This window comes from Pseudophryne corroboree, chromosome 6 (assembly GCF_028390025.1).
Source record: "Pseudophryne corroboree isolate aPseCor3 chromosome 6, aPseCor3.hap2, whole genome shotgun sequence".
Classification (NCBI taxonomy): domain Eukaryota; kingdom Metazoa; phylum Chordata; class Amphibia; order Anura; family Myobatrachidae; genus Pseudophryne; species Pseudophryne corroboree.
The window spans coordinates 376,333,137-376,347,958 of record NC_086449.1 but is presented as its reverse complement, the minus strand read 5'-3'; the positions used below and the strand labels follow the sequence as shown (position 1 = coordinate 376,347,958).

Genomic DNA, 14,822 nt, shown 5'->3' with positions numbered 1-14,822 from the left:
CTATATACTAATCGAATAATGCAGGAGATTTCACATAAATCTCTTGAAGAATGCCAATTAACACAACAGATTGCAGTGCCTATCATTATCATTGGGGACAACTTCAGATGGTGTAAACTCCTTTTAGCCTACGGAGAAACAGTAGCGGCAGAGAGAACATTCACCGACCATTATAGCGGAAACGTGCACAGTGTCAGATCCCCCCGGCGGACTAGTTCACAAACATGAAAAACTACTCCAAATACGGGGAAGTAACTCGCAGGGAAAGAGGCCATCGATATCCCTGCGAGATTCCCTACATACATAGCGGTGGTTATTTTCATTAAAAATTAAAATATCCGCTGCAATACATATTACATATGCCAATCTCTCTCTATATCTATATATCTATCTATCTATCTATATATATATATATATACACACACACATACATACACACACATATATATATATATATATACACATATATATACATATACACACACACACACACGTTATGGTCAAGAACTTACCGTTGATAACGTGATTTCTCTCATGTCCACAGGTATCCACAGGATAACATCGGGATATGCCGGAGCGACAGCGGAAATGGCACCAAACGGTCACACGCTTTCTGGCCTCCCAGGATGCATCGGGGCTTCACCATATCCCGCTCACTGACTCAGTCAAATCAGTTCTTTCCACAGCAATTAGGCAGGAGCATCAGGTAGAAACCTATTCAGGCGATAAGAACACACATGCACACCCTTCCATGCAAAAGGGAAGAGGTTTAGTGATTGTAAAGATCCTCAAATCAGGTGCGTCAGGGTGGGACCCCTGTGGACATAAGAGAAATCACGTCATCAACGGTAAGTTCTTATCATAACGTATATTTCTCTGGCTGGGTCCACAGGTTATCCACAGGATAACATTGGGATTCCCAAAGCCAGTTTTAGTGGTGGGGACGCTCCTGATTACACAGGAGAACCTTTCGCCCGAATTCTGCGTCATGAGAGGCAAAAGTATCCAAGGCATAATGTCTGATAAATGTGTTTATAGAAGACCATGTGGCTGCCTTACAAATCTGTTCTGCTGAAGCACCATGTTGTGCTGCCCATGAAGGACCTACCTTACGTGTAGAGTGAGCAGAGACATTAGCCGGAGTAGGGAGATCTGCACGAGAATAAGCTTCTGATATTACCATTCGGAGCCATCTTGCCAGTGTCTGTTTACTAGCAGGCCATCCTCTTCTATGAAATCAGAGGATGAAGAGAGAATCTGTTTTTCTGATGGCACTAGTACGATCTATGTAGATTCTTAATGCTCGGACTACGTCCAGCGACGCTTCTCCTGCAGAAAGTCCCGATACCTGAAAAGCTGGGACTACAATCTCTTCGTTAAGGTGAAACTTTGAAACCACCTTCGGAAGATAACCAGATCTAGTTCTGAGAACTGCTTTATATGGAAAAAAAACTTCGGAAAGGAGACTTACACGACAGTGCTCCTAAATCTGATACTCTACTACAGGCATTCCCAACCACGGTCCTCAAGGCACACCAACAGTGCAGGTTTTAGTGATATCCAGGCTTCAGCACAGGTGACATAATTAGTAACTCGGTTATTTTGATTCAACCATCTGTGCTGCAGCCTGGATATCACTAAAACCTGCACTGTTGGTGTGCCTTGAGGACCGTGGTTGGGAATGCCTGCTCTACTAGCTGAGGCTATTGCCAGTAGAAAGTGTACTTTAGCCGTTAACCATTTAAGATCTGGGGGTAATTCCAAGTTGATCGCAGCAGGAATTTTGTTAGCAGTTGGGCAAAACCATGTGCACTGCAGGGGAGGCAGATATAACATGTGCAGAAAGAGTTAGATTTTGGTGGGTTATTTTGTTTCTGTGCAGGGTAAATACTGGCTGCTTTATTTTTACACTGCAAAGTAGATTGCAGATTGAACACACCACACCCAAATCTAACTCTCTCTGCACATGTTAAATATGCCTCCCCTGCAGTGCACATGGTTTTGCCCAACTGCTAACAAAATTCCTGCTGCGATCAACTTGGAATTACCCCCCTGTTCTCTTAAGTGGTTCAAACGGAGGTCCCTGAAGGAATTTAAGAACTAGATTCAAATCCCAGGGAGCTGCAGGAGGAACAAATGGAGGTTGAATGTGTACAACTCCCTGAAAGTACACACATCCTGTAAGTCAGCAATCTTTCGCTGAAACTTGAACTTTCAAGGAAGCTACTTTCAAACCCTTATCCAATCCTGCTTGAAGAAAATCCAAAATCCTGGATACTTTGAGATCTTGGATTCAAACTTTTTTCTCTACACCAATAAATATAGGCTTGCCATATTCGATGATAAATACGAGCTGAAGAAGGTTTTCTTGCTCTAAGCATAGTTTGAATTACTTGCTTTGAAAATCCTCTAGCTTCTAGGATAGAGGTTTCAACAGCCACGCCGTCAAAGACAGACGATCCAAATGGCTGTGACAACAAGGACCCTGCATTAGCAGATCTGGACGTTGAGGGATCAGTACTGGTGCTTCCACTAACATCCTTAGTAGATCTCTGTACCAATGCCTTCTTGGCCAAGCTGGAGCTATTAGAATTATGGCTCCCTTTGCTTGCTTTATTTTTCTCACTACTCTGGGTAACAGAGAGATTGGAGGGAACAGATATGCCAGATGAAATATCCATTTTACTGACAATGCGTCTACAAGAACCACTCCGGGATCCTTTGTTCTTGATCCGTACCTCGGAACTTTGTTGTTTAGACGAGACGCCATGAGGTCTATTTCTGGTAGACCCCATCTGTTCACTATCGTCTGAAACACTTCTGGGTGTAATGCCCATTCGGTTTCCTGAATGGTGTGTCGACTGAGAAAATCCGCTTCCCAGTTCAGTACACCTGGAACAAACACTGCTGACAATGCTGGAAGATGGAGTACTGCCCACCTTAGTATGGGAGTTACTTCCTCCATCAATCTTTTGCTGTGAGTTGCTCCCTGATGATTGAGGTATGCTACTGCTGTTGCATTGTCTGAGCGGATCTGGACTGGTCTTCCTTGCAGACTGTCCTTTGCCTGAACTAGAGCCATATATATGGCCCTTATTTCTAAAAGATTTATTGGCAGGCGACTTTCCCTTACGGTCCATTTTCCCTGGAACCAAAGGCTTCCCTGGAACCAAAGGCTTTCGAGCACCGCTCCCCAGCCTTGAAGACTGGCATCTGTTGTCAGGACTTGCCATTCCTTTATCCAAAAGGGTCTCCCCTTGTCTAAATGGTCCCTCTGTAGCCACCAAGCTAGAGACCTTTTTACGTTTAAATAAACTTTATTATTTTCTTTTTTATTGTCTGATGATTTCCAATCCATTTGGACAGAATAAGGTGCTGTAGTGTTCTGGAGTGGAATTGTGCATATTCCACCACGTCGAAGGTTGATACCAGACTCAACAGTCGCATTGCTGCCTGGACTGACATTGTCTGAGTGTGCAACGCCTCCTGAGTCATGACCTGCACCTTGACTATCTTTTTCTCTTGTAAGCAAACTCTGTAGACCTGAATCCAATATGGCCCCCAGATGAACCATCCGCTGGGACGGAATCAGAGTTGACTTTTCCAAGTTTATGAGCTACCCGTGTCTCTGTAGACAAACTACTGTCTGTTGAAGATGGCTCAAAAGTAACTCCTACGAATGTGCTAGGATAAACAGGTCGTCGAGGTATGAAAATATTCTTATCCCCTGCTCGCGGAGATAAGCTGCCATCACCACCATAATTTTGGTAAACACCCTGGGTGTTGTTGCTAGCCCGAAGGGCAAGGCTTGGAAATGAAAATGTTGCTGGAGGATGGCAAACCTGAGGTAACATTGATGAGACCTTGCTATAGGCACATGTAGGTAAGCATCCTGTATATCCAGAGATACCATGTAATCTCCCGGTTCCATAGCCAACACTATGGAGCGTAATGTCTCCATGTGGAACCTTGGAATCTAAATGTATTTGTTTTAACATTTTGAGATTGAGAATTGGTCGGAATGACCCATTTGGCTTCTGAATCAAAAATAGATTGGAGTAAAAAAAACTGTCCCCTTTGTGATGGGGGTGGTGGGACAATTACAATTTCTGAACTGCTTCTTGCAGGGCATTGGCCTTCGACTCTATACGAGACGGGCTGGTGCAAAAAAATCTTTGAGGAGGCTGCCTCCTGAATGGGAACCCATACCCGCGAGATACCACCTTCTGCACCCAAGCATCTGTCGTCGACTGTTGCCATATGTGTGCAAAACGAAGGAGTCGGCCCCCAACCCTGGAATCCTCCAGGCGGAGGCACGTGTATCTTCAGGCTGATGGTTTCTGTTCAGGCTTGGAAGCTGGCTTTCTACTAGCCCATTGCTTCCTACCCCTGGTCGATCTATTGAACTGGGGTTGCTTAGACTCCTCTTTAGCCTTTGCTTTGCCTTGCCATCGAAATGGCTGAAACTTTGAACCCCTAGTCTTAGGGTTATAACTAGCCGGAAATCTGACCTTTTTGGATTCAGCTTCCAATTCTAGAATATCTGACAATTGTTTCCCAAACACTATATTTCCAATGAAAGGCAATGCTTCCAATTCTTTCTTGGATTCAGCATCTGCTTTCCAAGTGCATAGCCAAACTGCTCTACGAGCGGCTACTGTCAAGGCTGATGCTTTAGACGCAATCGTACCCATATCAATTGCTGCTTCTTCCAAATATTGGGCAGCTTGTCTTAAACGGCCTAAATGATACTCCTGCTCCCTATTAAGACGGGAGAGGCCATTCTCTAGTTGCTCCATCCATTCTACCATTTCCCTTGCCATCCAGGCTGAGGCCATAGCAGGCCTTACCACTGCTCCTGAGAGAGAAAATATATTATTCAAGAAGCTATCTACCCTTCTGTCAGTGACATCATTTAAAGAGGTAGACGACAATGGCAAAAGTAGATTTATGCACAAGTCGCAGTACATGCGCATCTACTTTAGGAGGAACTTGTCTTTTTGAACAATCCGCAGCTGGAAATGGATAATAAGAATCCCATTTTTTTGGAATCTTATATTTTTTTACTAGGTGTCGTCCAGGATTCTTCCATCATTTCCGTCAGATCCTCTGACGCTGGGAATTCAGTCATAACTGTTTTTGTTCGTTTAAACATAGGTGCTTTAGATTTTGACACTGTTTCGGCTGTTTCCTCCAAAGAGAGCATAGCCTTCATTGCATCAGTAAGTTCAGCTACATCCTCTGAGCTGAAACTCTGCGATTGATCATCATACGGAGTATCTGAATATACTATATTATCATCTGTTGGATCATCTTGTGTAGCCTGCAACATAGACGTATCTGTCTTAGTCTTACCTGTACCTTGGTTACTTGTAGAGGCTACTGGAACCAAACCATAGGAAGGGAGCTGCATGTATGGGTTAATAGTGTAACCTATTCCCTGGGGTGGCGCTGCCGGAGTTAATCTGTCCGCTATTGAAGACAAAGTCTGTGCGAACATATTCCATGGTGGTTCTGCTGGTTGTTGAACCAATTCCTGTTTTTTACTTTGCTGAAAAGCAAAACAGTTCGCACATAACCCCTCATAAGTGACCAACTGGTCTATACCAATTAACCCTGTTTTACAAGATAAACATGTTAAGGATGTAGGAGTGCCTGATAAATTCTCCTCGTCACTTTTGCCGCTCACAGACATGGTAATATTCTGTTTATGACTACACAATGTCAAAGTCGAAAAATATTACAGAACACACATCACGTACAAACTGCACACACATGCCCACTGCGCGTGCACTTGTTCTGCAGTGCGTGCACATGTACGCACTTTGCGTATGGTCGCTCCCGCGGTCCTGCGCATCGGCACGTGGTATGGGTATTTACGGCAGAGTTTGTGTACGCATGGAGGGCCATCAGAACACATTACATATTTAATCCAAATAGTGCACAATGTACACATAGTCTCCTTGCACCACATCAGAAAGTTATAGCTGTTTAAATGGTTGCAGAACAAAGGGATTCACCATTACAGGATAAGAGGGGATAGACTAAGGTTATAAGGTGGTATTTGGTATCCAGCTGTAGGGTATTTTAAGGGTAACATTCCGGTGTTGATCTGCGGAAGATCGCATGTTCCTGCGGATAGTTATGTTCAGAAGCAGAATATAGATATAAACTGTATTTACTGTATATTATGTATGCGGCGGGAATCCAGAGGAGACCACCCACAAGAGCAGTTGAGAAAGACATCGCCTACCTTTTCCTATCAACCTATGACCTCTCCTGTACTGTAAAAGTGCATTCCTGTGTCCAATGGACAAAGGGATTACAGTATCCATTGTATTGCTTTTGGAAGAATTGTATAAATGAAGCCTGCTGCAGCCTGGCCACACACAAGACTCACAAAGTTATCTATCAGATGACCGGGGACCGGCCGGGTTGCGCAAGCGAATCCACTCACGTATGTACATTGACTGTAGCCATTACTCTGTTATATTGTTTTGTATTATAAACCCCCTTTCAGAAATAATCCACTGTGGTGTCGGAAACCCAGCGGTAAAATCACAATTGGTGTTGTGTCCTCATTGCCTTAGTCAGGTTTAAAGTGTACTATTATTGCATAGCATTGCTGTAGAAGGTTTAAAGTGTATCTCTGGGTGTGTATGCGCTGAGAGTACTTTGTACCGTCAGCGCAGCGTGTGTACGCAAAGTCCGTACACTACGGAACCCTTTTACGCTAATAGCGTAAAAGGTGCGTAGTGTGAATTAAGTATAGCAGCCGCAGCGGCTAAAGGTTTAAAGTGTATTTACGGTGTGTTTAAGGTATAGCTTTTATTACTGTAAAGATAATCAGCATTATCAACAATTTGTGACTGAAAATCACCTATATATAAATATATAGAAGGGAGATCAATCTGACCACAACCGTGCACCTGAATTGAGGTTCAGAACAGAACTGACAACATATAAAAGTCAGCACACATACTAGCAGTCAGTCACATGTTAAAACATTAAACATTGTCATATGAGAATACAATCACCACCATAATAACTTACAAGTAAGTAGGAAAATTGTATTTCTGTTTTTAACCAGTTTTTCAGACATATCATGCAGAAAACAACAGTAATATACAGGTCTCATATGCAATATGTACCAAAAATTAACAATTCAAACTAACAAGTAGAGAGAATTTTTAGTACTGTATAACCCATTTCTCCATAGAGTGGCATACAGGGAGACTCACCACACTTCCATATCCATCAAATACGCTTGCAAGACGCTGAGTGGATTCGGACGCTACTGGTGTACACTGCCGTTCTAGTAACTGATGAGACACACGGACGATCACTAACGGACACAGACGCTCAGTGAATGCCACGTGTATGCAGACGCTAAGGCCTGCGACTCAGTCTAGGCGACAACTCTAGTGTACACAACTGCAGCGTCTAAGCTGCGACCGAGTACCCTCGTGGTAGCGTCTGAGACAGGAGTGAGGTCATTTAGTTCATGGACGGGAGGCGTGCGGAAACTGGTCATGAACTTGGGGGAGGGGCGGCCAGGAGAGCGTCTAATTCCCCCTGTTGACTTAAACTCTAAGAATCGCGGCCTCAACCTAGTCCTGGCGCCTATGATCTCTAATGCATAGCGCTGTCGCACCTAAGAGTGGTCGGCGCATCAACACACTGTTTGTAGTCTCCTCCAATACAGTGTAGCTGTGTCCGGAACCCCTAGTAAGAGGAAATCCATTGACTTACCTTCTCCCCATGCTCCGGCCACAGCCTGGTTACGTCTGCTGGACCTGTGTCAGAGACACAAACGCCCGTCGAGACAGCACTGTACTGCGAAGGTAAGAGTTGTTGCGACCCGGTGGGGAGTTGTTGGAGCGACTCTTTCTAATATGCGTTTAAGACGCTGTTAAAAAAAAAAAAGAGTCACTCAAAAAAACATAGTAAGACTATAAAAATAAAATAATAAAAGCTTCAGGCTGCTATTAACAGCAGCCCTGTGACCATGGTCCGACTCCTGCCGCACCAAACAAAAAAACTGATTTGACTGAGTCAGTGGGCGGGATTATATGGTGAAGCCCCGATGCATCCTGGGAGGCCAGAAAGCTTGTGACCGTTTGGTGCCATTTCCGCTGTCGCTCCGGCATATCCCAATGTTATCCTGTGGATAACCTGTGGACCCAGCCAGAGGAATCTCTCTATATCTCTATCTACATATAGCAAAAACAAAGAAAGAGGAAGCGGCACGCATCGTCTTGAAAAGGCAATAAAGTATATACAAAATCACACCATAGGTCCAACATTTCGGGGCTCACATGCCCCTTTATTGCCTTCTCAAGACGCTGAGTGCCGCTTCCTTTTTCTTTGCTTTTGCTAAACCATTTGTTGCAAGAGGGCACCGGAGCATTGTTGAACTTATGTGGGAGTGCCGATCCATATCATCATTTGTGTATTAGATATATATATATATATATATATATATATATATATGTATATATAGATATATATATATATATATATATATATAGAATAGTGGTAATTTGGGCGGCACTCAATGCAGACTTCACAGCGTAAAAAGAATATACTTTATTGGGCCAACATGTTTCGGGGACCAAACCCCGTCCTCAGGGCCAGACAAGCCACAACACACAAAAGACAATACTTATATAGGGAGAACAAGACAAACATTAATGCAGATCGCACTCACCTGCTACGCGGCGCCGCCGCCCGCCAGTCCGTCCGGCCACACTTGCGCGTCGCCCTCCAGTGACGTCACGGCGCGCCGCAGGCGAGTAACCTAGGCAACCAAACGAAGCCTCCCCTCGGTCACCTACAGAGATGCAGTGAGGAACAAAAAAATAAGAATTTACTCACTGGTAATTCTATTTCTCGTAGTCCGTAGTGGATGCTGGGAACTCCGTAAGGACCATGGGGAATAGCGGGCTCCGAAGGAGGCTGGGCACTCTAGAAAGATCTTAGACTACCTGGTGTGCACTGGCTCCTCCCACCATGACCCTCCTCCAAGCCTCAGTTAGGTACTGTGCCCGGACGAGCGTACACAATAAGGAAGGATTTTGAATCCCGGGTAAGACTCATACCAGCCACACCAATCACACCGTACAACTCGTGATATGAAACACAGTTAACAGTATGAAACAATAGAGCCTCTCAACAGATGGCTCAACAATAACCCGATTTAGTTAACAATAACTATGTACAAGTATTGCAGATAAACCGCACTTGGGATGGGCGCCCAGCATCCACTACGGACTACGAGAAATAGAATTACCGGTGAGTAAATTCTTATTTTCTCTGACGTCCTAGTGGATGCTGGGAACTCCGTAAGGACCATGGGGATTATACCAAAGCTCCCAAACGGGCGGGAGAGTGCGGATGACTCTGCAGCACCGAATGAGAGAACTCCAGGTCCTCCTCAGCCAGGGTATCAAATTTATAGAATTTTGCAAACGTGTTTGCCCCTGACCAAGTAGCAGCTCGGCAAAGTTGTAAAGCCGAGACCCCTCAGGCAGCCGCCCAAGATGAGCCCACCTTCCTTGTGGAATGGGCATTGACAGATTTTGGCTGTGGCAGGCCTGCCACAGTATGTGCAAGCTGAATTGTACTACAAATCCAATGAGCAATAGTCTGCTTAGAAGCAGGAGCACCCAGCTTGTTGGGTGCATACAGGATAAACAGCGAGTCAGATTTTCTGACTCCAGCCGTCCTGGAAACATATATTTTCAGGGCTCTGACGTCGTCTAGCAACTTGGAGTCCTCCAAATCCTTAGTAGCCGCAGGCACCACAATAGGCTGGTTCAGGTGAAACGCTGACACCACCTTAGGGAGAAACTGGGGACGAGTCCTTAATTCTGCCCTATCCATATGGAAAATCAGATAAGGGCTTTTACATGATAAAGCCGCCAACTCTGACACTCGCCTGGCTGAAGCCAAGGCCAATAACATGACCACTTTCCACGTGAGATATTTCAGATCAACGGTTTTTAGTGGCTCAAACCAATGTGATTTTAAGAAACTCAACATCACGTTGAGATCCCAAGGTGCCACAGGAGGCACAAATGGGGGCTGAATATGCAGCACTCCTTTCACAAATGTCTGAACTTCAGGTACTGAAGCTAGTTCTTTCTGAAAGAAAATTGACAGAGCCGAGATCTGTACCTTAATGGAGCCCAGTTTTAGGCCCATATTCACTCCTGCTTGCAGGAAATGCAGAAATCGACCTAGTTGAAATTCTTCCGTTGGGGCCTTTTCGGCCTCACACCATGCAACATACCTCCGCCATATGCGGTGATAATGAGTTGCTGTGACCTCTTTCCTGGCTTTAATAAGCGTAGGAATGACTTCCTCCGGAATGCCCTTTTCCTTCAGGATCCGGCGTTCAACCGCCATGCCGTCAAACGCAGCCGCGGTAAGTCTTGGAACAGAAAGGGGCCCTGCTGCAGCAGGTCCTGTCTGAGCGGCAGAGACCACGGGTCCTGTGAGATCATCTCTTGAAGTTCCGGGTACCACGCTCTTCTCGGCCAATCCGGAACCACGAGAATTGTGTTTACTCCTCGCTTTCTTATTATTCTCAATACCTTTGGTATGAGAGGTAGAGGAGGGAACACATAAACTGACCGGTACACCCACGGTGTCACTAGAGCGTCCACAGCTATCGCCTGAGGGTCTCTTGACCTGGCGCAATACTTCTCTAGTTTTTTGTTTAGGCGGGACGCCATCATGTCCACCTGTGGACGACCCCATTGATTTACAATCATTTGGAAGACTTCTGGATGAAGTCCCCACTCTCCCGGGTGGAGGTCGTGCCTGCTGAGAAAGTCTGCTTCCCAGTTGTCCACTCCCGGGATGAACACTGCTGACAGTGCTAGTACATGATTCTCCGCCCATCTGAGAATTTTTGTGGCTTCTGCCATCGCCGTCCTGCTTCTTGTGCCGCCCTGTCGATTCACATGGGCGACTGCCGTGATGTTGTCTGACTGGATCAGCACCGGCTGGTGTAGGAGCAGGGATTTTGCTTGACTTAGGGCATTGTAAATGGCCCTTAGTTCCAGAATATTTATGTGAAGGGCAGTCTCCTGACTTGACCATAGTCCTTGGAAATTTCTTCCCTTTGAGACTGCCCCCCAGCCTCGTAGGCTGGCATGCGTGGTCACCAGGACCCAGTCCTGTATGCCGAATCTGCGGCCCTCCAGAAGATGAGCACTGTGCAGCCACCACAGAAGAGACACCCTGGTTCGTGGAGACAGGGTTATTAAACGATGCATCTGAAGATGCGATCCGGACCACTTGTCCAACAGGTCCCACTGAAAAATTCTGGCATGGAACCTGCCGAATGGAATTGCTTCGTAAGAAGCTACCATCTTTCCCAGGACCCGCGTGCAGTGATGCACCGATACCTGTTTTGGTTTTAGGAGGTCTCTGACTAGAGAAGACAACTCCCTGGCTTTCTCCAACGGGAGAAACACTTTTTTCTGGGCCGTGTCCAGAATCATTCCCAGGAACATTAGACGTGTCGTGGGGACCAGCTGTGACTTTGGGATATTCAGAATCCAACCGTGCTGGCCCAGCACTTCCTGAGATAGTGCTACTCCCACTAACAACTGTTCCTTGGATCGTGCCTTTATTAGGAGATCGTCCAAGTATGGGATAATTAAAACTCCCTTTTTTCGAAGGAGTATCATCATTTCCGCCATAACCTTTGTAAATACCCTCGGTGCCGTGGAGAATCCAAACGGCAGCGTCTGGAATTGGTAATGGCAATCCTGTACCACAAATCTGAGGTACTCCTGGTGAGAATTGTAAATGGGGACATGCAGGTAAGCATCCTTGATGTCCAGGGATACCATGTAATCCCCCTCGTCCAGGCTTGCAATAACCGCCCTGATCGATTCCATCTTGAACTTGAATTTTTTTATGTATGTGTTCAAGGATTTCAAATTTAAAATGGGTCTCACCGAACCGTCCGGTTTCGGCACCACAAATAGTGTGGAATAGTAACCCCGGCCTTGTTGAAGTAGGGGTACCTTGATTATCACCTGCTGGGAATACAGCTTGTGAATCGCTGCTAGCACCGCCTCCCTGTCTGAGGGAGCAATCGGCAAGGCGGATTTTAGGAAACGGCGGGGTGGATTCGCCTCGAATTCCAGCCTGTATCCCTGAGATACTAATTGAAGGATCCAGGGATCCACCTGTGAGCGAGCCCACTGATCGCTGAAATTCCTGAGGCGGGCCCCCACCGTACCTGGCTCCGCCTGTGAAGCCCCACCGTCATGCGGCGGACTTGGAAGAGGAAGCGGGGGAGGACTTTTGTTCCTGGGAACCTGCTGTTTGCTGCAGCCTTTTTCCCCTGCCTCTGCCTCTTGACAGAAAAGACCCTCCTTTTCCCCGCTTGTTTTTCTGGGACCGAAAGGACTGAACCTGATAAAATGGCGCCTTCTTAGGCTGTGAGGGGACATGGGGTAAAAATGCTGACTTCCCAGACGTTGCTGTGGAAACTAGGTCGGAGAGACCATCCCCAAATAATTCCTCCCCCTTATAAGGCAAAACTTCCATGTGCCTTTTGGAATCTGCATCTCCAGTCCACTGGCGAGTCCATAAGCATCTCCTAGCAGAGATGGATAATGCACTTACTTTAGATGCCAGCCGACAGATTTCCCTCTGTGCATCTCTCATGTATAAGACTGAGTCTTTGATATGGTCAATCGTTAGCAGGATCGTGTCTCTGTCTAACGTGTCAATATCTTCTGACAGTTTCTGACCATGCAGCGGCAGCACTGCACATCCATGCTGACGCAATAGCTGGTCTGAGTATAATGCCTGAGTGTGTATATACAGACTTCAGGATCGCCTCCTGCTTTCTATCAACAGGTTCCTTAAGGGCGGCCGTATCCTGGGACGGTAGTGCCACCTTTTTAGACAAACGTGTGAGCGCTTTATCCACCTTCGGGGGTGTTTCCCAACGTAACCTATCCTCTGGCGGGAAAGGGAACGCCATTAGTAGCTTCTTAGGAATTAACAATTTCTTATCAGGGGAAGCCCACGCTTCTTCACACACTTCATTTAATTCATCTGACGGGGGAAAAACTACAGGTAGTTTTTTCTCCCCAAACATAATACCCTTTTTTGTGGTACCTGGATGTAAATCAGAAATATTTAACACCTCTTTTATTGCCTCAATCATGCAGTGAATGGCCTTAACGGGCATTACATTTGACTCGTCGTCGTCGACACTGGTGTCAGTATCCGTGTCGACATCTACTTGTGCCACCTGAGATAGCGGGCGTTTCAGAGCCCCTGATGACTTTTGAGACACCTGGACAGGCACGAGCTGAAGACTCGGCTGTCCCACAGTCGGCATGTCGTCAAATTTTTTATGTAAGGAGTCTATACGTGCACTCATTTCCTGCCATAATACCATCCACTCAGGTGTCTGACCCCCAGGGGGTGACATCCCTGCTAAAGGCATCTGCTCCCCCTCCACATCATTATCCTCCTCAAACATGTCGACACAGCCGTACCGACACACTCCACACACACAGGGAATGCTCCAACAGAGGACAGGACCCACAAAAGCCCTTTGGGGGGACAGAGTAAGAGTATGCCAGCACACACCAGAGCGTTATATATATACAGGGACTAACTGAGTTATGTCCCTAATAGCTGCTTTTCAATATAATATACTGTATACAGTGCCAATTTTAATGCCCCCCCTCTCTTTTCCCTCTTACTGTACTGTAGAATTGCAGGGAAGAGCCAGGGAGCTTCCTTCCAGCCGAGCTGTGAGGGAAAAATGGCGCCAGTGTGCTGAGGAGATAGGCTCCGCCCCTTTTTCGCGGCGTATTCTCCTGCTTTTTATGGGATTCTGGCAGGGGTATTTACCTCATATATAGCCCCAGGGGCTATATATTGAGGTATTTTAGCCAGCCAAGGTGTTTTTATTGCTGCCTCAGGGCGCCCCCCCCCAGCGCCCTGCACCCTCAGTGACCGGAGTGTGAAGTGTGTATGAGGAGCAATGGCGCACAGCTGCAGTGCTGTGCGCTACCTTGGTGAAGACAGGATGTCTTCATGCCGCCGATTTTCCGGACCATCTTCTTGCTTCTGGCTCTGTAAGGGGGACGGCGGCGCGGCTCCGGGACCGAACATCAAGGCTGGGCCTGCGGTCGATCCCTCTGGAGCTAATGGTGTCCAGTAGCCTAAGAAGCCCAATCCGGCTGCAAGCAGGCGAGTTCGCTTCTTCTCCCCTTAGTCCCTCGCTGCAGTGAGCCTGTTGCCAGCAGGTCTCACTGAAAATAACAAATTCTAAGACTATAACTTTCTAAGAGCTCAGGAGAGCCCCTAGTGTGCATGCAACCTCGGCCGGGCACGAAATCTAACTGAGGCTTGGAGGAGGGTCATGGTGGGAGGAGCCAGTGCACACCAGGTAGTCTAAGATCTTTCTAGAGTGCCCAGCCTCCTTCGGAGCCCGCTATTCCCCATGGTCCTTACGGAGTTCCCAGCATCCACTAGGACGTCAGAGAAACAATCAATACATAAACATATGTTGTTACACAAACAATAAAAACAAACACAAAAGTGTACATACTAATGATGAGGATCTATAGCGGCAATGACATAAGCCTGTACAGGCTTAAACCAATAAATCTGCAATACAAAAATATACATAAGGGAGGTACATGAAATATTAAAGGGAATAACTGATGGATACTAAAAAGGATGATAGTAATTTAAAGGAAACACTGTAATCCCAGATTCTCATTAAGACCCCCGGGTGACAGTGTTCCCAGTTTATAAATCCACCTGGA

The 14,822-nt window shown here is 46.3% G+C and overlaps 1 protein-coding gene across 3 annotated transcripts in view; it reads right to left on the bottom strand.

Moving 5' to 3' along the window:
- Nucleotides 1-14,822, bottom strand: part of KLHDC10 (kelch domain containing 10) — a 196,889-nt gene that overhangs the window by 73,219 nt on the left and 108,848 nt on the right. The window contains exon 2 of one of the 3 annotated variants that reach the window (XM_063926738.1): nt 8,711-8,833. The exons of the other annotated variants lie outside the window; for them this stretch is intronic. Coding sequence (XP_063782808.1) covers nt 8,711-8,833 — 123 coding nt within the window. The remainder of the gene's footprint in view (nt 1-8,710; nt 8,834-14,822) is intronic. 3 annotated transcript variants of the gene reach the window in all.